General features: G+C 41.4%; 1 protein-coding gene across 1 annotated transcript; it reads left to right on the top strand.

The window, feature by feature from the left end:
• Positions 1-1957: 1957 nt before the first annotated feature.
• LOC139200621 (capZ-interacting protein) lies at positions 1958-22424 on the top strand. Its single transcript, XM_070829961.1, has 6 exons — positions 1958-2058; positions 18387-18473; positions 18621-18692; positions 19114-19182; positions 20061-20264; positions 20902-22424. The coding sequence occupies exons 1-6, from the start codon at positions 2053-2055 to the stop codon at positions 21337-21339; spliced, it is 876 nt and encodes a 291-aa protein (XP_070686062.1). The 5' UTR covers positions 1958-2052; the 3' UTR covers positions 21340-22424.
• Positions 22425-23406: the final 982 nt, after the last annotated feature.

The following is a 23406-nucleotide window of genomic DNA, read 5'->3' as shown; positions in this document are numbered from 1 at the left end:
TCTGAATAGGCGTCAAATATTTATTCACACTGCAACTAATTAAAAGGTAACAAATGACACTGTGGGTATAATGGTGCATAAAGGGAAAAAAACATAGTTAACCACATTATATATGACTATATTATAGTATTCCACAAAGTCAGTTCCTTTAAGTTTCTAACTCTGTCTAATTTATCTAATCAAGTCAAATTACCTTTTAGAGACCCTGCAGGAATTGTAGCATGGTTATAATAATACCACAGAACATGAAACAAACCAACCTTTAGGTACCACAGGCACACATGTGCCTGTAGCGGTATTAAAGGATTTTTTTTTATCAGGGTGTAGCCACCATATTGTGGGTGGAGGACCAGCTGAATAGCTTAAGTCAACTCCAATAGGTCTCTGATGCACAGCAGAACTATACAGGACACATTGTTGTAGTTGGTGATGGCCCACCTCACACAGCCAGATGTTCGAAAATACTGCCTTCAAAATAAAAGAATACATATTTCTATGCATGAAGGGAAATTCTGTCAACAAAAAATTATCATAGACATGTACGCTCTGGATCAAAGTACATTTAAAGTTTAAAAGGTTCACCAGAGAACTTGTGTTTTAACCACAAGTTACATTAAGCACCTAAACAAGCTTAAACAGTTTGGCTGAGAGAAAACAGGCCTACAGCACCGACTGATTTTTATTCAACTTTGAAAATGATTTAAATTAGGTGACGACATGCACCATTTCCGACCAAGTTTTGCATATCTGCCTCACCATTAATACGAATATGAGAATAACAAAACTGTCTGTTCTGTTTTTGTGGTGTGCAATAAGCATTAAATCTCCATATGGCTCCATAAGGACATGTGCTCCCCACACATGGAAATAATTCACGTTTGCACCTGTACCAAACACTCAGAGGCTGAAGTCCCACATGACTGCGGGCCAGGAGCACTAACATCTGTGCTGTGTAAATGTGTGGAGCATGTGGCCTCTGACCAGCTGTCCATCTCAGCTGGAGACGAGCTAGACCCGCCCCAGTTTACCTATAAATTAAAACAAGGTGGGAAGGACTTCTCTATACTGTGAACAAAAGTTTGGACTCCTCTCATTCCTATACCAGGGTTTTATTTGTGGACTTTGCTTACCTGCCTCTCTTGACTGAAGGTCAAACCAATACTGGTGCTAATGAATGGACGGACGGACAAACAGCCACTTTCTAAGTATGATGTCAAGACCTTGGTGGCTCACCTGACTGAAGCACATCACCAGTGTGTGGATTCCCCAAACAGACCTGTGCTGTTGCAGGAGACAAACATCTGGCAGTGCCGTCCAGACACTATTCAAACCTCTGGAGTTAAAAGGGCAGGTGGTGGCCCTCAGATACCCGGACCGCTGAAACAGACAGAACAACGATTCATGTTTTTTAATGTCAGGAAAGATATTTTAACAGTCTATGAGTCACTCATGGAGACAGGCCTCACTTTTAATATCACATCTGGGTAGGACTTTCTGTCTGCTACAAACAAATCAAAACTCATGTACGTTTTTTTTTTTTTCATGTGTGAGCAAATCCTATAAAGTATGTAGACTTTTTAAATGTATGTGACGTCTCTGTATCCATCTGAGGGTAAACACTAACAACTGATACCTTATGTTAGTTGGGGAGGTGCACTCTACACCCACAGTTTGTGTTTTAAAAAGCCATTTAATTTCTAATTCCAGTTTGCATCTGGAGCAGCTGGAGAGGTTTAATAATTCAGTGCACCCTTTCCATTTTTTCCTGTTCTGCCTCCAGCAAAACAACCCCCAAAACGTGGGTTTTATTTTGAAAATCTCTGGCAGAAGCATCATCTTTACCTTGGCTGACTTGACGGCGCCGTGGGAGCCAAATGCGCGTAAAAGTTGTCCACTCCTTCTTCTCGCCCATGAGGCTGATTTGGCTCCAGATATAAACACAGAGCCCGCTGCGCTCCTCAGTCTCCTCACGACTAGCAGGCAGTTTTGCTCCAAGGGGCCGAAAAAACGGAAGAAAAGCGGGAGGATCCGATCCCTGGCTCACTCCCCAGGATGGAGGTAACAACTATATGACTGTGAGCGCAGTTTGCTGCTCCAGCCTGCACTTTAAGGCCACTTGAGCAGATGTTTTTAACATTTAATGCGGTTTTGTGCAGCCATGTGTGGTTGGAATTAAAACCGTAGATCACAGGAGCTCAGTGAGTGACTTTATAGTATTTTAATGCTCTGTGATATTTCTGGGGGGACCAGAGCCTGTCTGTGCAGCCAGTTACCGAATAATCATATTGCTTTTGTATCAGAACACCTTGGAAGTACTTTGTGCATGTTTGGTTGCCTAAAGCAGATTTTGACGGTACTTATGTAACTTTGATGTTACATATGACATAATTTTTTTTTAAATTATGACAAACAGTATATTATTTATCGTGTGTGCAGAATAATCACCTGATATTTGCCCTTTTAATTTGAAATTCTTGGAAAGGATGACTGTATTTCTCTGTCCTGGGGGTGTAGTTGTTCTGTTAACAACACACATTTTTACTCTGAACCAAAAAGGGCAAAATACTATGTGAAGACACCCCCCCACCCCCCTACACACACACACACACACACACACACACACACACACACACACACACACACACACACACACACACACACACACTTCAACTTGTAGACTCACCAAAAGCAACAGGTTTTTACCCCAGGTGTACTTTTGATCTCTGAGCTTCAGGCTGATCTGGTTTAAAAAAGTAGATTTGTGGTAAAAGCTTCACAACAAGTAACCACAGTGTGAGAGGAAGGAAATGGATCTGACAGAACATCTGTCATGAGCCAGTGGTTGAGCACTATGATAAATGTGTGCAGTAAATGCTGTTAGTCAATTTTCTCTTCACCGTAAATTGTGCTCTTAAGTCTGAATTTTCTGATAATCTGCAATTTCCCACCCATCATGCCCTCAGCTGACAAGCCATGCTTACTCCTCTCACTGGCCAAACTGTCCTTTACCCTTAAAAAGTTTTTCAAAAAGAAAGAAAAAGTCTGCTTCTCGGTCCCTCCTAGTCCCTCCACACATGTTTTTCCTGAAGGGTTTGCCCGCAGGTTTGTGGCCTCCTCCCTGCAAAACAAGCTGGTCCCTCAGACTTTTGACATCATTCTCAACTATTTAATGTCATGTGGCAAATGGGAAGAGAAACACCCATATTCCCCCCGCCACACGTGAGGGAGCACATTACTAATCTACCACAGAAGTACTCTCACATACTTAGAACCTCGCAGTCTTACATATGCTTTAGGCCACTTCAGCTTGGATTTAAGACCTTATTCTTCTTTCCCTGTTGCCAAAATTTAGAGAAAAGTATTTGGACCGCCCCCCAGATCTGGAAAAGAAGAAATAATGGTTAAAAGATCGGAGGGGGGGGGTGGACTTTCTTAGGTAAACACATTTCTGATACAGAACAGTTACAGTTTCTGTGAGATAAAGCTGTTTTGAGATAAAACAAAAAAAACCAGTCCATCTTTTTTTTTGGACGAAGTCTCATAAACTCAGTCCAAATTTCACAAGCTGTGTTTTCACTAAAAGCTATTAGTCTAGCAAGTGATTTAGAGGTTGATGACAATAAGCAGCACGGCTGTTTAATTTTTAACTGGATGCTAACGTGCTACTTCTTAACTATCTGATCTTCAGTGAGCAGCCGTCGTAGCCAAGGCGCTGCCAAACATACGAAGGATAGCTCAGGTATTTTGAAACATGGGCCCTGTTTGTTTACATATTTTGGGTTCAAAATGGCTGGTAGGTACAAAAAGTTTAGGAATTGGTCCAGTTGAAACGTAATCCTATTGCACCCAATCAAAGTACATCTACTAAAAGTGCTTAGTTTTGCCACTGACAGGCTCTTATTATTCAAAATCATGACATCATGACAGAAAGGATCCCTACAGAGACAGACCTATACAAAGATGACCCTTTTAATTTATAGGACAAGGGTTTGTTGCTGCTGTTTCATTCAATTTCAATTTTGCTCTCAGTTTTTGATGTCTGACGTTCTGTTTGCTGAGGATTCCCACCAGAAAACAAGATGACACCTGAAATGATTTGGGTCGGGAATGGGACGCTTTCGTCAGCCTCAGTTTGAGCCACAAACTAGCCCGTAAAGTCCATCTCACACTCACACTCGCCTCAAGCTGCTTCAGCTTTGCACTTTGGTGATGCCACATATTAGTTTAAGTTCTGCTGTGTGTTTGTAGCTTTAGGAAAGATCTGTTCGTGTTCACAAACATTGATTTATACCAACTGCTTCGGGCAAGCCTCGAGAGGACATTAACGCATGGAAATTCTTAAGTTTTGTGTTTCCCATATTGGAGCCACAAGCTAATAAGTAGACAAACTGGAAATTCTGTGTACTCGTGTGTGTGTGTGTGTGTGTGTGTGTGTGTGTGTGCTAGCACCTGAGGACTTACACTGTCTGTGTGTGTTGGGATGTAGGGTGGGGGCAATGGTTTTCCTTTGATGGAAAAACAACACCACAGCTAGAGGAGTGAGTATTTGGGATTGCCTTGCCAACCATATGGCGTGCACATTTATTATGTAATCCATAGTAAAGAGACCAATAACACAGGAACTCAGTCTGAAGCAGCCAGACGTCTGCTAATGACTTAGTTAGTTTCCCTGTTTGCTTTACAACACCGTATCCTTTAATGGTGTCACACTATTATTCTTTTCATTATTATTGTTATGAACCAATACTTCTATTCCTACTGCATATGTTACAAGTACTACTGGCATTACAGTCACTACTACTACAGCCAGTATACAGTCCAGGGTATTATGACGAGTGTGTAGTGCAGCATCGTTTGAAGCTTTGGGTGATTATGACACAGAGTAAAAGCATCCACTGGTATTATGTTCGGAGCTTGTCAGAACTGGACGTTATCAGTGACAGATGCAGTCTGAGGTGTTTGATGAGGCTGTATATTAAGCTGTGTGTGCTCCAGTACAGGATGAATGCCTCAGTCTGTCCTCAACATAAAACAGACACCTAACTGACCGTGAAGCTCGCTGGAATGTAAAGCATCAGTATCAAGGAAAGCCTACGAAACCTTAGCCCGTTCTCTAAGTCACGGTGTTGTTATGGTTGGATCCCTGTCCAGATAAGCGTGCACGCTTGGAGTGTGTATGAAGTGTATAAATGTCTCCTGATTTTACAGCATATACAGTCTCGTTATTCAAGGGCTGTGATAAGATGAGCTGCAAGAAGAGCACATGGTAATGAAAGGACAGACCTGCAGCGACTCATGTGACTGTAAAACATCAGACTTCACTGATTCTTCCTCTGCAAACCACATCAGCTCTCTCTGACACTGTCTCTTAAGCATGTTTTTGACCTTCTGTCCATAAATTTTGACCCTGTTGTCTTTTGAAATCAGCACTTTACAATGCCAAAAAAAAATGAAAACGGAAAACAAACAAAAGGAAGTGTACGTTTCTGCAGGATCTTCCTATTTTTACTGTAGTTTCTGCATTTATTTTCACAGTTTCGCAACTTATTTAGTTTCCCAGGATATGACAATAACAGTGTGAAAACTGCAACTAGGTTCGGAGAAAATTAACTTCTGTTGCCTGGTGAGTTAGGGTATAAAAGTAAATTATACTCCTAGCCATTAATGAGACTAGCTGCCCTGACACAGTTTGTGCCACATGTTCTCTCAGCACCCACATGAGGATGACGCAGATGCAAAGTAAGATTAAATGAAGTGCTATTCATTCCCGTTGACTGGAGTATTAGATTTTTAGTATATATAACATATAGCGGTTGCAAATGTTTTATAATGTAGAAAAATGCATTTGACATGCTTATCAGGCCTGAAGGAAACGTACCATGTGTTGGGTTGACAAAGGTGTCTCACAATGACAACTCCAACTTCAGTCTGGTTCTGCAGCGCAGCACACCCTGAGGGCAATGACATACCAGCTGGAACATTTTAAACAGGCGCTTACAAACAGAAGATCATTTGCTTAGAAAAACAATAAGCAGCTCTCTGTCTTTGCAGTGTGAAAGGAGTTGACTCGAGGATTTAAAATGTTTGCAGCACATGTGTGATTGCCTCAAATCAATCTAAAATATAGTGTGTTGGAAAGGTTTACTCTATGATTTACTGCATTTATTTACATCTCCGCGCTCACTTCTCCTCTAAAGTAGCTGTGTCGGAGCTTGGCTTGTTGGAGACCACCTTTACGACCATGTGGCACGATGGTTCATGAAGCCTCACAGTCCCTTAACTGCTTTAGCTGCTTTTTATTGTATCTGACATGACGTGTGTTTTTCTCAGAGTCCTGCTATCGGTGATGAGGTTGCGTCAGGCCTCTGAGGTTCAGTCTGAGGCAGTGCGTGTGGCGGAGAGATAGCCGGGATGGGAACAAGTGAGAAGATAGTGAGGGGGGACGCTGTAATCTTAAAACGCTGAAAAACACACACGCTGTTGTCTAGTAAGGACGTTATGTCATGAACAGATGCATGTAGACCGAGTGGAAGCTTTCTGAAATATAGAAGGTGACTTCAGCTATCCACACTGCACAACCTCTGTCCCAGTTTAGTTGTTCCAGACAGGTTTTTTTTTTCAAATATGAGAGAAAATCATCGCATCAGAACTGACTTGAGGCAGAGAGGCAGCTTGAGTCAGGCTTTAAGTTGTCTGAGACATCTGCAGATTGTCAAAACATGTTGAATTTAATCAGCATAACGTCTGCAAACATGAGATACGTGCAGACAGGCAGAGGAAGTGGAAACTCCAAAAAACAGTATCTTCATGACTTTATAACTTACTTCCAAATCTCCATGCAGAACAGTTAACCCATACTGCCTGCACCACCCTCTTCTAAATTTGGCATCTAGCCACACTCTTTATTTCCTTTTTTGGCAGAAAGGAGTGCAAACACAATAAGTGCTGCAAGCTGCATGTACTCTGCAAGTAGCATTTTTTCAAAGTCAAGTCTTGCATTTTTACTTGAGACAGCTGTTGTCCAAAATTGTAACAACCTAATCTAGATCCATTTCGGATTTCCTCATCTGTGCTTCATCATTTAATGCGTGTACTAATACATTGGCATTGTTGGGAGAAACTGACTGAGATATTTAGGTTTTTGTTGCTTAGAAGGCAGGTGCATGCCGCAAGTTTGAGCATGTTATAAACCCATTAATCCCGTGGAAGAACCAGGTATGCAAGTGATAGGTGAGAAAAGATGTAATTAACATTAACTGCTGACTGAAGCTGAGGTGGCTCAGTATCAGAACAGAGACAACAGAGACAAGTCCACAGTGTCAGTAAAGTGGCTCTGAAACTGACCTGTGACCTTTGCATTACAGGACGTCCTTCCTGATCAGATCCTTTACTTAAAGTTTCTATACGTGAGATTTTGAGCATAAATATAGAAACAATTTGCAGTATAAAGTGAGCAGAGAATGAAGTCACACTGGATAGCAGTGCCAACAGGATAGCTCGCAAACATAATGATGATACTACTTTACATGGATTTAGGTCACTCAGCAGGTCGAAGAAAAAGCTCCTTACTAAGACGAATGCATTACTAATACTAATAATTAATAAAGTAACTCTATGCTGTAACAATCAATATTCCAACCAGTGAAATAAAAACCAAGATGTACATCCTCTTGCTTGCCTGATGTACTTATGTTGTCACTTGACACTGTTCACAAAAGGGTCTTTCTAGTGGTTCTGAGTGTTGTACGTAGCACCTTTAACTAAGAGCAGCAACATTACAATGTCAAACATTCAAAAATGACTGACAGATGTTTGTGTTTACGACTTCAAAAGCAAAATGATTCATTATGGAGAATGATGGAGCACATTACTGATGCAGTAATACAGTGTTTTTATGTTGATGTGGGTTTACTTTTCATACTGATGTGGGCTAGCTTATTGTTGATCAGATGTATAAAAGCATCATATCAATTGCAAATAGACTGCAAAATACCCAGGAACTTACTTTTCCTTATTCCCCAGTGAATCGATTTAAAATGGCACACTGTCACAACCCCTGTGTGAAGACAATGGCTTCTCCCCATTCCCATAATGCAGCAGAATATTGACTCCTAAAGTATTGCAGTGTCGCAACCTTGTCATGGATGACTGGATGTCAAACCCTGGGGTGCTGTGTCTCTGCAGGACCTAAAAACTTTGTAGTGGGGAAGGTGCAAGGCTTCACTGAATGAAGTCATCCCATGTCTGTGCTGCTTCCACGTCAACTATCTGATCCACCGTCCAGATGGTTTCTCTTGTTGTAATTGCTGGATCAGAGTGGATGAGAATACCAGAACACCATGTAGAATCCCCACCAGATGCTTGCATCAAAGTTTTCTTGCTTGAGCTCAAACATTTGGAGGAGGTGCTGTCTGCTGTGAGCTGTTTACTTTTTTTTCAAATATTTTCTTACTCATCATTCACTCTCCATTACCCTCCCTCTCCTTGCTCAACAGTTCACATTATCTAAAACAGGCCTCTGTGGTTATCATATTGAAATATCACTGTGCATTCCTGCTCTCATATCTCCAAAATTTGCCAGTCAAATTACAGTTAAATAGCATATCTCTCAAAGCTTCTTGGAGTCTTGACTCATTTGCTGTTACGTCGCATTTAAGAAAAAGACATATTTCGGTCTTGCGGTCTTTCTCGGAAAGTGAGCAGCTTTGTGTTCTCGGGTCATGTGAATTTATTTTCCTTCTCTCTGGATGCTTATTGTTTTATTTCATATTTGTTTCTCCACCCTACAGAACTAGTCTGCGTCCCCAGCACCTCCCATTTCCCTTGAGGCCGAGGCAGCAATGCCTCCTAGATGAGTGCTTCCATTTTCCTCATGCCTCCGATTGAGGGCCTTTTCTGCGTACTTTTACACACACTCACGGGGAAAACACAGAAGCACAGCGCCAGTGAGGGCAGTGGAAAAGTGAGATATTCGGATGCTGTCCGGTCCAAAAACACATCATGTTTTCCTGGAAAGGCAGCGAGCAAGAAGGTGCCTGTCTGCTGCCTCACTACTTAACAAGTGTAGGCAGAAGGGAGCCGCTCACTGAGGTGGTTTTCCCCGTGGCAGAACATGCTGACTTGTAAAAACAAAGTCTGCAGACTCAAACTGCGGCCATTACACTTGGTGAGTTTATTGAACAAGATCTTGCTGAACAGCTGTGCTTTGGTCTGCTTTATTCATCTTCACATTCACAGATTTCCACAGTGTGGGGCTCACCAGCGAGAGATTATAGGGATTGAGACTTAAAGCACAGTCATTCCTAGAGAAGGGTTAAAGATCTTGAGCCAGACATCATCTTTATCAGCTCCATGGTAGATTACATGGCCCGTTGCTCTCTCATCACCGCTGTTATACCAAGCAGATATGTTGGGATTTACTTAGACTAATATCATGTGCTTCTTCTCCCCTGCCTTTGGAAATAGGAATTACAGGAGCTGACAATAGCAGGCTTTGTGCGATCTGTTTGTCTCTGTGTTCTCTTTCCACATCTGCGGGTCATACAGTAAACCTCGTGTCTCCATCCATAGTGTGGATTAACCTTTACTTGTCCGAGCACTGCATACTGAGGACGAATGCATTTTTTCTGCACCACTCCACTCCACATTCACACTGAAAACCACAGTCTTCTATGGGGGGGTTTTCAGGTGTGGTCGTGTACACTGTGTCGCCCATATTGGAGGTCATTGGTTTTTTAGCACCAATGGCTCAAAGCAGGTGATTATATCTTTAAACAGCACCACAGAGGAGGTCGTGTGTGTTGATAATTAATGAGCAGCACTGCTTGGCTTGATGGTAGACGGTGGGTTGGGTGGTTTACCAAATTGCTGCATCAGTGTGATAAAGTACCTTGATTTGTCCGGTATTTAGAGACACTACTAATGATGTTATAGCAGCATTGATATAGTGGCATTTTTTAAACAACCACTACAGTATTGTAAGGTCAAAAGTTGAAAGAGAGCGATTATTTTACCGCCCACGTGTCTATGTGTACCTGAGCATGTGGCCAGCTGTCATTTCTTTTTGAGACACCCGGATTGCCTACTAGCTGCAGTCATGTTGCGAGTGGCAAAAACCTTCACAGTACATTACACAGTACTGCAATATGGTGAAGTCAGTAAAAAAAACAAAAGAAAAGATTTGTTTGCATTGCATTATAATTTTTTTTTTTAATCAAACTATTAAATAATAGAATTCCTCATTGGTTTTGATAACAGTGCATTAACTCTGTACTGTCTGTGTAACTAAAAGGGCTGTTTCCAGGGAAGTCACAGGTCAGAAATAGTGTGCTTGTTTTTAGGGTAGACTCTGGTCCGTTTTTGGAAAAAATGTAATCACATGAGTAAGGCACTGCTTTAAGAAGCTTTTTTTTCATAGTTTCCTTGTTTAGACATGCTCAATTGCTCTGTATGCTAGATTACAGTATGTTTCAGATGTGGTCTGGCATATCCAGGGACACTCTCTCAGAGGAGCTGAGGGGTTACAGAGCAGAACTGTGATCCAGGCTGCTTACACAGCTCTGGGGCTTTTTCCCAGGCCTAGAGCCCCAGAAATAGTTTGCCCTGCTCTCTCCTGCAGTGAACTAAAGTTTCCCACTCTTCCACAGAGCTTGGGGTCCCAGCTGAGTTAACCATGTGCAATACTGATAACCGACTGAAGGCCTTGTATAGCTCAATGAAATCATGCTTCTTTTCTGTCATCTCAAAGAAACACGCAAATTGTTGAATAAAGAGGTAGTTTAAGATTAGTATACTTTGTATATTTTGCATGAGGTGTGTGCAGCTATCACCTTCAATACTGTATACATAGCAAGTGTATTTTTAGTCAGTGTGGTATCTGCATTGAGTCCGACATTATTTTCATTCCACATTACAGAATGAGAGCTCATTAAAGATAAGGGCTTGTTGTGAAGACGCATGCAAGGATACGACTTCTTGTAAAACTAGAAAGTTGTTGAATAATTGATGGTGCTGAAGCTTTTAAAATCATCATACAGCCCTCACATTTAATCGAAGTCATTATTGCAAGTAAGAGATAATTTCTAAAATAATGAAAATATGGAAAATGTGATCTTTGTCGCACAAATTCTATTCTGAATATTAACAGTAAAGGTGCAGAGGTCACCCACAGCATACAGTATATATAGGAATGAGAAACTACTAACTAACTACTAAATCATTTTTCAGGAGTAGAAATAACTCACTGGAAGGAGCAAAGAAATTATTGATTGTATGTTTTTGGGGGCTGGTGGACAGTTCTTCTGTGTTTCATTTCAATAAACATTAGAAATAGAACAATAGAAAAACTGAAACCTTGATTTTCCTCACCCAAAACATCTTAGCAGCAATTTCAACAAAGTCACACAACCTCCCACTTCCTGTGCCTGCACTGTTGTGGCTAGAGTGTGTGCTCTGAGGGAGGGATTTGTTTTTGAAGGACAGGAAAGAGTTAAACAATTAGAGGTTCCAAAATAATGGTGTGGAAGGTGGGTGGTCCCTGATGATTACTATTTATCACGGACGAGAAAAGAGAACTCAGGAAAAGGGTTGGGATGTGGATTAGGACACCGAGGCGGCGCAGAGAAGCATTAACAGAGGCACTGTGGGGCCAGCTGATGCTGTAATACATTTGGGTGGAGGGGGAAAGGTGGTGAGGTCATGTTGAGAACAAGGGGAAGAAGGAAAATAAAGCACGTGATTAAAATGTGGAATGTGAGTATCTGTGAAGCTTTGGAGATCCATGTTTCCATGGGCTACAACTCAAACAGTGCAGAGAGGGAGGGAACTGAGAGGGCACACCCAGGAAATGTGACAGAATCGGCAGCTGTGGGGAGAGGCATGAGCTTTTTAAGAGTCAATAAAAGTAAGTTGGAAATGAGACGTAGTACGAAAGCCAGAGCGAAAAGGAGGAGCGCCACAAACAGTGACTGTATAATGCAGATCATTAAATGGCGACATGATGCTTGAGAATCGGCACAGTCCTGGCACGGCACAGGCTGCCGTCATGTTGTAAACGCCTCGACCCGTTCGCCGTCCAAACACTTGCCACAAAAATGACTAGAACCTGGAAAACAGATGAATTCAGGAGCATTGTTTTCAAGGCTTATGTTTGTGCGCATTCCAGCCTGCAGCCAACTTATCACTGAGGCCGCAGATATGTGGAGTTAGCTAATGGTCATCAAAGGGCAGCGCAGAGGAGGGAAGTTTAGCAATCAGCCTGGGAATAGTGGGAGACTGAAAGTAAGGGGGCCAAGAAGTGATAACAGTGTGAGGCTGCGAGGACAGGTCCCTCCTGTCACAGGCTGCAGCGTGATGCTGAACAGCTGTGGAGAGAGGGGCTCACTTCCTGTGTCCAAACCCACAACCTACACTCCTTAGCAGGAGAGGAGCTCCACTGAGGACGGCAATGAACTCAACACACTGGTGGAGTCGTGTTTTTTTAGTTTGCATAGTCACCCTCCCTGCTGTGTTTTTCAACCCGTCTGCATTTTCCTGTTGGGAAGAAGGAAGTGAAACATGTTCTTTAGCTTAGAACCTCTCCCTGGCTCGCATGGTTGTCTGCAGACTCTTAATGAGAATGCATTGTTTTTTGAGCTGTCTTTGTTCAGCAAGTCACCTCCCTAAATAATATCATTCAGTTTTTGTGAGCCCCATCTAACAGGCCAAAGATGTACCATGTGTATATCTTAATATTCATTAAAACTGTCATCCTGTCAATATAAAAGTCCAGATTTGCTAAGGGGATCGAATGTTCGTAACAAAACTTGCTCCAAAATCATCCGGGCCACTGTGTACTCTTATGTTTCTCCGTTTGATATCTCATCTCTCGCCATCTAATCTAAGAAGTGATGACACAGTGCGCATTCAGCATGCTAAGACAAAAGCAAGGAAGATGTGAGTTCTTAAGATACATGTGCACAGTACACTTCATATTTTGTTTTGTGTGATAACTATGGAATGATCACCAATACTGCCTATTTTAATTACATGTGATTTAAACACTTCACATAAAACCATTGGCCTCATTCAGTAAACTAAAGTTTTCTTTTTTTTTTTTTAACTTTTTTTTTATTCAATTATTTGAAATATAAAAACAAAGAACACGAGGTCATCATGGGTGTTACATTTAAAATCTCAACACATTTTTCTCCATACATCATGTCATACTATTCTGAACAGAGTGCATACATAATCCATTTTTCCCATTGTTCAGTACATTTCTCTAACTCAAGTCTTAAAACAAAAGTAAGTCTCTCCATACAGTAGATTTCTTTCACTATCCCACGCCACTGGGCCAATGTTGGAGAATCAACCTGCAACCATTTTCGGGTTATAGCTTTCCTGCTACTTGCCAAAAGTATCTTCAATAAATATTTATCTTTGTGTAGGAGTGTTTCAGGTATTTTACCAAGATAAAAAATTACAAAAGAATAAACTAACTCCACTCCCATTACTTTGTTTATCTCATTAGCCACCTCCCCCCAGTATGACTGGATCTTTGGGCAGGCCCAAAACACATGGAAATGATTCGCCATTGAGGTTCCACATTTTCTCCAACAGAAGCCCCGGTCGCGCGAGCCTGTTTGCAGTGCAGTTATTTTGGGAGTGATAAAGAATCTCACTACATTCTTCCAGCCAAACTCTCTCAACGATCTTGAGTTTGCAGTGGTTGTTTGAGTCTCACATATTTCCATCCAGGTCTCCTCTGAAATTTGTGTTTCTGACTCCCTCTCCCATTTTTGTTTGATATATATCGTAGAGTGATTTCTGGAGGCTTGTATACTTCCATATATTCTTGAGACCAACTTTTTATTGTCTTTTTCTTGGTATGCATCATGAAATATAGAAATCAAACTGTATTTGTTTTCCTCTTTGATTTGTAGTTTCTTAATATAATAATCTCTGACTTGCAGATATCTATAGAAGTCCTGCTTTTCCAATCCAAATGTATCTGAAATTGTCTTATAACTCTGAAATTCACCGTTTGAGGTGAGTGAACAGAAGGAAGTGATACCTCTCCCAGTCCACCGTCTGAAGGCCCCATCCAACCTAGCAGGTTCAAATTCTGGATCATATGCTATCCAATTCAAGACCCTTGCATGTTTCTCTATTTGTAACTTCCTCAATACCTTGAACCACAGCTTAAGAGTGAACTGAGTCCATTGATTCAAGCTCTTATAATTTCTTTCAGCTTGTCTTTTATTTCCTATTATTGATTGTATTGGAGTATCTATCTGTGTAATTTCCAAGGATTTCCATTTAGATTCATAGTTTGGGGCACACCAGCATACCAAAGGTTTCAGCTGCGCAGCATAATAGTAATCCTGTAAGCATGGTAAGGCTCTCCCTCCCTTCTCTTTTTTCAGCTGCAATGTCTTGAACTGTATCCTGGGTCTTCTACTGTTCCAAATGAACCTTGAAATCCATCCATTCCATTCATCAAACTGTTTTTGGGGTACCTCCAGAGGCAATGACTGGAAGAGATAAAGAAACCGCGGCAACACGTTCATTTTGATTATTTCTATTCTATTACTCATATCTAATGGGAGGAGAGTCCATCGAGAGATGTCAGACTTTATCTCTTTATTAATGAGCCCGTAATTGTTTTCATAGAGTTTTGACATGTCTTTTGTTAGGTTTATTCCTAAGTATTTTATCGTGGGGGAGTCCCATTTAAAGTTATATTTCCTCTTTGTATCTGGATGGGGGATATAATTAAATGTGAGGGCTTGAGTTTTTTGGATATTTAGCTTATATCCAGAATATGCGTTATAAACCTTCAATAGGGACATTAATTTAGGAATACTTGAGTCAGGGCTTGTAATAAAAAGCAGAACATCATCTGCGAACATACAAGTCTTATGTTCTTCTCCTCTGATCGAAATCCCCTTTATCTCAGAGTCCTCTCTAATTGCTTGAGCCAGGGGTTCAATAAATAAGGCGAACAAGGTCGGACTCAGGGGACAGCCCTGGCGTGTCCCTCTTTTCAGACAGATAGTTTGCGACAGGTGTCCATTAACCCTGATCCTGGCTGTTGGAGAAAGGTATAACGCTTTAATGCACTTAATGAAGCTGTCTTTAAAGCCGAACCTTGCAAGTACCCTATATAGATATTCCCAACCCACCGAATCAAATGCCTTTTCGGCATCTAGGCTGATCAATATTGCACTAATATTTTCTGATGTAACATGGCTCATCACTTGTAGTGTTCTCCTTAAATTATCCTGAGACTGTCTATTTAATACAAAACCTGTTTGATCTAAATCTACCAGCTCCTGGACAATGGACTCCAGTCTCTTAGATAGGATTGAAGCAAATAACTTATAATCTACATTCAGGACCGATATTGGTCTATATGAGCTGCATTCCTTTTTATCTTTGCCTTCTTTTGGGATGATAGTGATAACTGCCTCCTTCCATGATAGTGGGGCTTCCCCTGTTCTCAATGTATGATTAAAACAGTTAAGCAGTACAGGTATTATTTGTAGTCTAAATGTTTTATACCATTCCGACGGATAACCGTCTGAGCCCGGAGCCTTATTGGCTTTCAGTCTTGAAATGGCTTTATTCAGTTCTTCTGCCGTTATCTCAGCCATAACTTCTTTATTCTGTTGTTCTCCTATGGATGGTAAGTCCAGTGAACTCAGAAAAGTCTCTATTATTGTAATATCTGCCATGGCAGGTTGGGTATATAGGTCTTTATAATATAGTTCAAATGCCTGTTGAATATCCTCTGGTTCACTGCAAATATTTTGTGACTCAGGGTTCCTAATTTTATAGATTGTATTCTTTCCCTGTTGTTTTCGCATCCTCCAGGATAGGAGTTTCATTGCCCTAGGCCCTGTCTCATAATACTTTTGTTTGGTAAATTTAAGTTGTTTTTCAATTTCCTCATCATATATACCATTTATGTCTTGTTTAATTTTGTTCATTCTAGTTAATATCTGGGGATCTTTTTGTTCCATGTGTTTAATCTCTAGTGACTTCAATTCTCCTTGTAATTCAATAAGTCTTTTCTGTTTTTCCCTTTTCCGGGATGCAGCAAGGGCAATAATCTTACCTCGAATGACTGCCTTCGCTGCATCCCACAAAGTATTTGGAGACACTTCTCCATTATCATTATTATGTAGATATGTTTCAAATTCCTGGTGGATCTGTTTCTGTACTGTTTTGTCATTTAAAATGCTTGTATTAAGTCTCCAGAGCGTATTTTTCCGTTGATTAGTTAGGTGCAGGGTCAGGTACACACCTGCGTGGTCAGATACGTCTCTAATCCCTATTTTACAATCCCTGACTCTATGCCAGTCTGATTTATACATAAATAAATAATCAATTCGTGTATATACAGAGTGGCATGAGGAATAGTAGGTAAATTGCTTCTCTCCTGGATGAGACTCCCTCCACACGTCAATCAGACCCAGTTCTGTAAGCATCCGCTGGATTATGATGGCATTTGGACCTTTCTTTTGGCGCTGGTTGGATGTATCTAATTTAGGTTGTAGTTGCACATTAAGATCGCCACCATAAATTAGAACTCCCTGCGTTTCTGTGACTATCAATTCAAATAGTTTCTTAAAAAACGATTTGTTGCTCCCCGGGGGGGCATATACATTGAATAATGTTACTTCTTCATTTTCTATTTTGCCCTTTACTAGAACAAATCTCCCTTCCTTATCCTTCACTTCTGAGAGAAATTCAAAATTTACTGTGTTAGAGATCAGTATGGCCACTCCTCTCCTGCGGCCTGATTTATGGGATGAGTAGAACGTATTTTTAAATCCAAATTTTTTAAACTTTTCATGTTCCAAAGAGGAAAGGTGCGTCTCCTGCCAAAAGATTACCTGCAGCTTTTCTCGTTTCATTTCAGCCATGATTTTGCTCCTTTTGATTGGATTATGCAGCCCATTGACGTTTAGTGTGACTATCTTATATTCCTGATGATGCATATATCCTTTTCAACTTGTGTACACTTGTGTAACTTTACCCATGATGTCCAGAACAAGAACAATGAACAACAAAACAGGAAAACAAAGAACAAAGACTTCCAAGTCCGAAGTTCAAATAAAACCTCAGGTTGAGAGGAAATCCTCGCGTCAATCGAGGGCCTCTCATCAGTGTCAGAGAAGATACTCTGCACCGGTAACATTACTTTCAAGACAAACCCCCCCCATACCCGGTATAATGTTCCATCTTTAACCAGCTCGAAAAAAATAGAAATATTAAGTCTCTTCATAAAAAAAAGATAAGGCAGATCTGAGGAATGGTAACATTCTCATAGTAGTAAGTAGTCAAAATCAAAAACTCAAAGGCCAGGGCATTATCATCTTGGGTATAAAAGTTCAACCTAGGCAGATTTATACGGTTAAATCTCTTAGTATACTGGTAGGGATAGAGAGACCAAAGTACTCAGCTCTGAAGTATAAAGTTCAACTTAAACAGACCTGAGCAATCAAAGTGCCAGATCTCTTGGTAGACTAACTAGAATGCAATAACAAGTCTTTCTCTTTACTTGAGGCAAGGACGCTTTACTTTAGAGGTCCAGTGTTAAGAAGTGGTGTCCCTGTGGATCCGGGCTGGGTTAGCCCCGGGACCCACGATGATATTTTAGTTATCAGTCACTGGATTTACCCTTTGAGGGGATACATGGCTACAGCCATTCACCCCGTGATCACATGGCGATGTTTACCGTCAGGTGTTTCGCTCATCAGCGTCGGATATTCCCGGCGGGGCACACTGAAAGCTCCGTAGTCTCTCTCTTATCCGACCCTGGTCCACTATCTGTCTGCGGCGATCTGCGCCTGCCCTCTCCCACGTCGCTAATCTCCGCTGTTTCGACACTGTGGAGTCTGGCTCCCTGACGTCTTCCAAGGAGAGTCCTCTCTTCTTCAGGTCTTTAGCAGCCTCTGCCGCGCTCACGTAGACTTGGGTGCCGCTGTCAAAAAACACCTTCAACTTAGCTGGATGTGGCGTTTGGAAGCGGATTCCTTTGGCCTTGAGCGCTCTCAGTATCCCCACATATGCCTTTCTTTTCTTTAGTATCTCGGGGGGATAATCCTGGTCAAAATAAATCCTTTTCCCATCGTAGCGAACATCTTTCTTTCTCCACGCTGTATGCAGCACCTGCTCTTTCACTCTGTGTAAACTAAAGTTTTCTAATCTATGTGGACAGAGATTCTGGTGCCACTATAAATGCTCTTTGGCAGTGTGTATCAAGGAAGTGAAAGGGAATCCTTCAAATGAAGTGTTTATACCAGGTGCACTGTAATATTTCACTTTTACTTTCTGTAAAATGTGACAAACAGCATATCAAGACTAAAGTTGTTTGACTGAATCTGTTCCTTTTCCAGAAGGATTCTCCATCCAAGCCATCTGTGGCTGAGCTGGCTGGAAGGTTCAAAGGTCATATTCTACCAATGCCCACCTCAAATGATGAGGTACTTTTCTTGTATCTTATGTGTTAAAGCACCCATTCAAAGTTCAAATTCAGTGTTTAGCTGCCTTGAAGAACAATACTCCATCATCTGTACATCGTTTATTTTGAATACATATGAACTGCTTGTGATGTTCCTTTTTGTGTGTAGCTGCCCTTCCGAAGAAGACCTCCTTGTTCCCTAAAGTTGCAAAATCAAAAAGATGACAATGAAGAATCAGATGTAAGTAGCTTTGTTCTGTTATTAACCCTTGTACTATTAATGTCTTCTTGATATACAAAGATCTGCAGAAAACAGACTTGGATTTCATCACTGTGCATTTTCACTGCAGCCTCACAGTTACAACACAGCAGCCAGTGTGCTGCTGTCAAATGGACAATTTATCTATTGTGTCTTTTGCAAAAAAGCATTTTTTGCAAGTTATTTTATTTATTTGATACTATTTGATATATATTAGGTAGTCATAATACTTATATGTGCTTGTATGTCTCAGTATACTGTATAATGACAGTATGCATCAAAAACAAAACAGGAGTGGCACTAAACATGTCACTGTTTTGCTTTCCATATTTTAGATTAGGGCTGTGATGATCTTTTGAATTTGTCTTTTCATTAATGCTGATCTGACTGTGCTCTCTTGCAGAAAACTACTGTCCCATCAAAGCCTTTTAAAATGAAGATGAGGAACTCCCCCATCATTGAGAAACTTCAGGTGAATGCACGTTGCAACATTTGAATATTTTGTGAGTGAAATAGGTCACAAAACAAATGCGAGCCTGGCCAATGAAGTGTTATTGTAGGATGTAGCATTCAGGCAGTTGTCAGGAGTTAGTAGTCAGGAGGTTGAGATATTTAAAGCATTACTGCCACCCACTGCTCGGTGGACACTGGTGCGTGCGCTTCTTGCATGCTGAGAAAAAGGGGAAGGGCTTGTCCTGGATGACACAATCGGCTCAGATTAATGAGCTAATGGGATCTTAGGCCACCCAGCCTCTGGTGAGGCTCTAACTCACCGCCATCGTTCCTTTAGTTAGCAGTTTCACACGGTGTGCAGCCATGGGACAAAAGGGCTGCCGCTTCTCCCTCTTCCTCTTCTCCCCAGTGCAGGTAGGATGCTCTCCTCTACACCTGAACAGTGGCTGTGGGACTAACTCGACACTTTATGTGATTTAGATCTCAGACTGACTATGACAGCTGTTGTTTTTGAAACTTGAATGGGAATGACAGGATGTACTTCCAGCAGGTGAGCTTGCAAAGTAAGAAGGTGACAGATGCAAGCACAGCAATGTCCTATGTGTAATACTTATATTAGTCTCCTTTGTGTGGCATTTTTCAAACAAAGTTACACATTGTGAGGAATAATCCCTGTTTTGTGCCTGGATATACTATCAGTTCTTAGATTTGAATTTTTACATACCATTTTTTTTTATAATATCCCCATGTCTAAAGTGATTATTATAAATTCAACCTGGCTCCCTTCCTGAGACAATCTCAGGTCCAGAACGTTGTTTTACAATAAGGTTTTATGAGAACACAATGTACTAAAGAGATTATAGTGCCCAGGCTTCAGGATCTTCCTTCCCCCTCCAGGCCAATCTTGCTCTGTCACCCACTGCTCTGCTGCCTTCACCCAAGAGCCCTGAGGTGAAGCTCCAGCCAGCACCGTTGTCCCCCACCACACCCTGCAGCCCGCTGAGCCCCACGCAGCAGTGCTCACATCTGTCCAGTGAAGAGGAGGACCCTGTCAGCTTCAATAACCCTCCTGAAGGCACCCCGCTGCCAAGCATCAACAAGGTAAGCATAGGGACTCCTGCAAAAGTGCACATTAGCTTTAGAATCTCAAGGACAAATAGATATGAGCTGTGTGTTACAAGTGAACACGCGTTTCAGCGTGATAAAATACACCTGAGATCATGTTATTCCAGTCAGATTTTTTTTCTGATGACAGATTATTTGGAGGGCGGGGGAGGGGTTTGCACACAAAGTCTGAGTCACTTAATGACAAGCATGAGCTGCTGTCACAGTGAGTCCCCTGAAGTGCTTCTCACACCATTCACCGAGTGAGCCGTGACGTCACAGCCGCACACATGGTCCGTCCACGTTGACGCGATTTCACAGTGGGCGTTCTGCATCTTTTCTTTAAGCAGGCGTCGGATAAGCTGGAGCAAGATGCCCCTGTAGTGCACGAGTGCTCTTGCAAGGGGGATTGAAGATGTAATCCCCTTAGCCTAGTTAAAGTCCCTAGGTACCATTTCGGCCAATGTTCTCACGCATATGCTAATTAGACTTGGACAGTTACCAGAAATCATTCAGTCATACAAATTAACTGATTCTGAATAGAGATTTTTAGTTCATACATTGAGATTTTAAAACTGTGCTTAAAAACATGATCTTAAATTTCCTGCCGGCTCTTACTCATCTTTCAACACAGACTCGTGCACGACTATCATTCAAGAGGCGCCCGCCCACGAGACAGCACAGGAGGTCAGCTGGAGAGGAGGCGGGAGCCTTCGGGAGTGCTCTGTCCCCATGTGAACTGTACAACCCGAAGGAAAATGGGGACAAGGACGACCAGGTTTTCATGAGCCCAGAGGAGGAAGCCGAATACAGACAGCCGGCCAGTCTGAAAGAAGCTGAGGAGGAGGTCAGGGACTGTGAAAAAACAGAGGATGAGGTAGCAAAGAGTGACAAAGATGACAGGGGAGATCCGGAGGAGGAGCAGGAAGCAGAACAAGCCCAGAGCCTGGAGGAGGAACAGCAGCCTTCAGAGCCTTGCCCTGTCATGGAGATGGAGGGCAGTGTTGACACAGAGGGGGGGCAGCAGGAGGTGCCTCAGGAGAACCAAAAAGGTGGAAACGATGGGGTGTGAGCTGTGAATGTTTATGTAAGAAAAAATATATATGGATAAGTTATTCAGTGCTTTGATTAAGCGAACTCTTTGAACAATACTCCTCAGAAAAAAAGTTAATCTGTTTTAATGTCTTAGCACCTGCTCTGTTTTAAGTCCCTCTTCTGCCCTCTGCTGGCCGCCTACAGAACAGGTCTATAAACACTGGAGGGTCACGAGAAGCAGCTGTTCTCCACTCGAGGAAACTAGCATCACAGTTGATGCTCTGTCCATTATCAGGCAGAGGAAATTTGTGTCATGTTACACTGTCTCTGCAAGACCAGACTCCTGGTTTTTTTTTCCTCGCTGAGATTTGACACAAGTCAAAGACGATGTTAAGAGTGCACTTCCATGTCAGACGTCTCTGTCATGGGCTGTTACACAAGACTTTGGATATAATGAATGCTGGGTTTACATAAGGCAAACATATTGTTAGACTCCACATATGTTAAGAGATGCATAAAATGTTCTGACATCCTACCAAATCAGTTTAGGCTGAAACAATGTAATGTGCTAGTTTTCTATAGATGTATGTTGGTTTACTTCTCTGCTTTATCTATATATTTTGTATACTACAAAATATCTAAATCACAGAGCTACTGTTGAGTGGCTCCGGTCCTCAGCAATTATGCACAGAAATGTTAAGAAAATAAACAGCCTCCTTCTTATGTAAGAAAAAAAAAGCTGATGTTACTTGTGTTTGGTCAAATTTTTGATTTAAAAGAAATTATATGAGAGTCAGTATTGAGGAATATCTTAAATTCTGGTATTGTCAAGGGAAGTGTTTAATGTGCAGGAGTTTAGTCAGATGAGGTCGGAAAGTTTGATTTCATTGTTAGAGGTTGTCAGAATCACACAGGTGATTGTGTCTGTATATAAACTGAAACTGCACTTGATTACCACCTTTTTGTGTTAATCAAGAGCTTCTCATTAGTGCATGGAGCCACATTATTTTTCACCGTGGCTGCTGTTTGTTTTAAACCTGAGCAGAGGTCTGTTCACCTTTGTGCACGCAGAGCCTTCAAAATCAAAAGCCAGACGACATTTCATTAAACATTAATCAGTGTTTATATCTCTACATATGATCTGATCTTTCCGTCCCTGTTCCTGGGACATTATTAACATGGTATGAAAATCTTTTTTAAAAAAAAAGAGAGAGAGAAATGTACAAAAATTGACATCCAGATTTTGAATTGCAGGAATTGTAATAATGATAAAATGTATGTCTGACCCCTGTGATTGGCACTTATTACTGAAACTTGTGTAAAATAACTTTATTCACAATTCCCATGTTTTATTCTTACTTTATTATTTTATTCTTACTCTAAGCTGTTAAGTGCTCAATAAAGTAAAAAAGCAGGTGCAGCAGCAGGTGAAGCTGTAGGAGTTGTGCTATAAATTCCTGTTTAAAAACAGTGACAACTACGGCTGCTTTCAGATACCAGATAAATTACTTTCTTTACTTTCGGTCACTTTCTAGTGTAATCGATCAGTCGTTCGGTCTAGAAAATGTCAATCAAAACAGCCCGAGATGAAAATCAGTCATGAAGGAGAAAAGAAACCAGAAAATATTCACATATTAGTGGCTGGCATCATTTTTTTTTTTTTTACTTTTATATCTTACAAAATGACAGAAACTGATTTATTGATCGTCAAGACAGTTGACAATTAATTTAAAATCGAATCAGGTCTAACCTAATGTAAACTAAATAATCTGAAAGGCGGTAAATTCACATTTTCAGCGGCATCCTGAAACACACAGTCCCCTAGAAGCCATCACGCTCATCTTTTGCTTAAGTAAATATTGAATCACGATAACATCCTGGAGGCGCTCTACCTGGGTCACGTGGTGCACATACCTGCACACCTTTAGCCGCCTGCAAGTGTCCACAGCAGCTTCTGTTCTGTCTGACTTCATAAAGGCAGCATGTCGGCAGTCAGTGTGCTTGTGAGTCGCAGTGCGGTGGATCATGTCCCGTCCGCAGAGAGGAGGAGGAGGAGGAGGAGGAAGGACGAATAATTGCTATTGGTTCACGTTTCCTCCCACGG

The sequence above is a fragment of the Pempheris klunzingeri genome, chromosome 4, assembly GCF_042242105.1.
Source record: "Pempheris klunzingeri isolate RE-2024b chromosome 4, fPemKlu1.hap1, whole genome shotgun sequence".
In the NCBI taxonomy this organism is placed as follows: Eukaryota; Metazoa; Chordata; class Actinopteri; order Acropomatiformes; family Pempheridae; genus Pempheris; species Pempheris klunzingeri.
This window is presented reverse-complemented; position numbering and strand designations above follow the sequence as displayed.

Bases quoted from the DNA above. Each gene is read 5' to 3' on its own strand.
- LOC139200621 (XM_070829961.1), top strand. The intron at 18,693-19,113 runs GTAAGTAGCTTT...GCTCTCTTGCAG, and splicing joins ATGACAATGAAGAATCAGAT to AAAACTACTGTCCCATCAAA. The intron at 19,183-20,060 runs GTGAATGCACGT...TTCCCCCTCCAG, and splicing joins CCATCATTGAGAAACTTCAG to GCCAATCTTGCTCTGTCACC.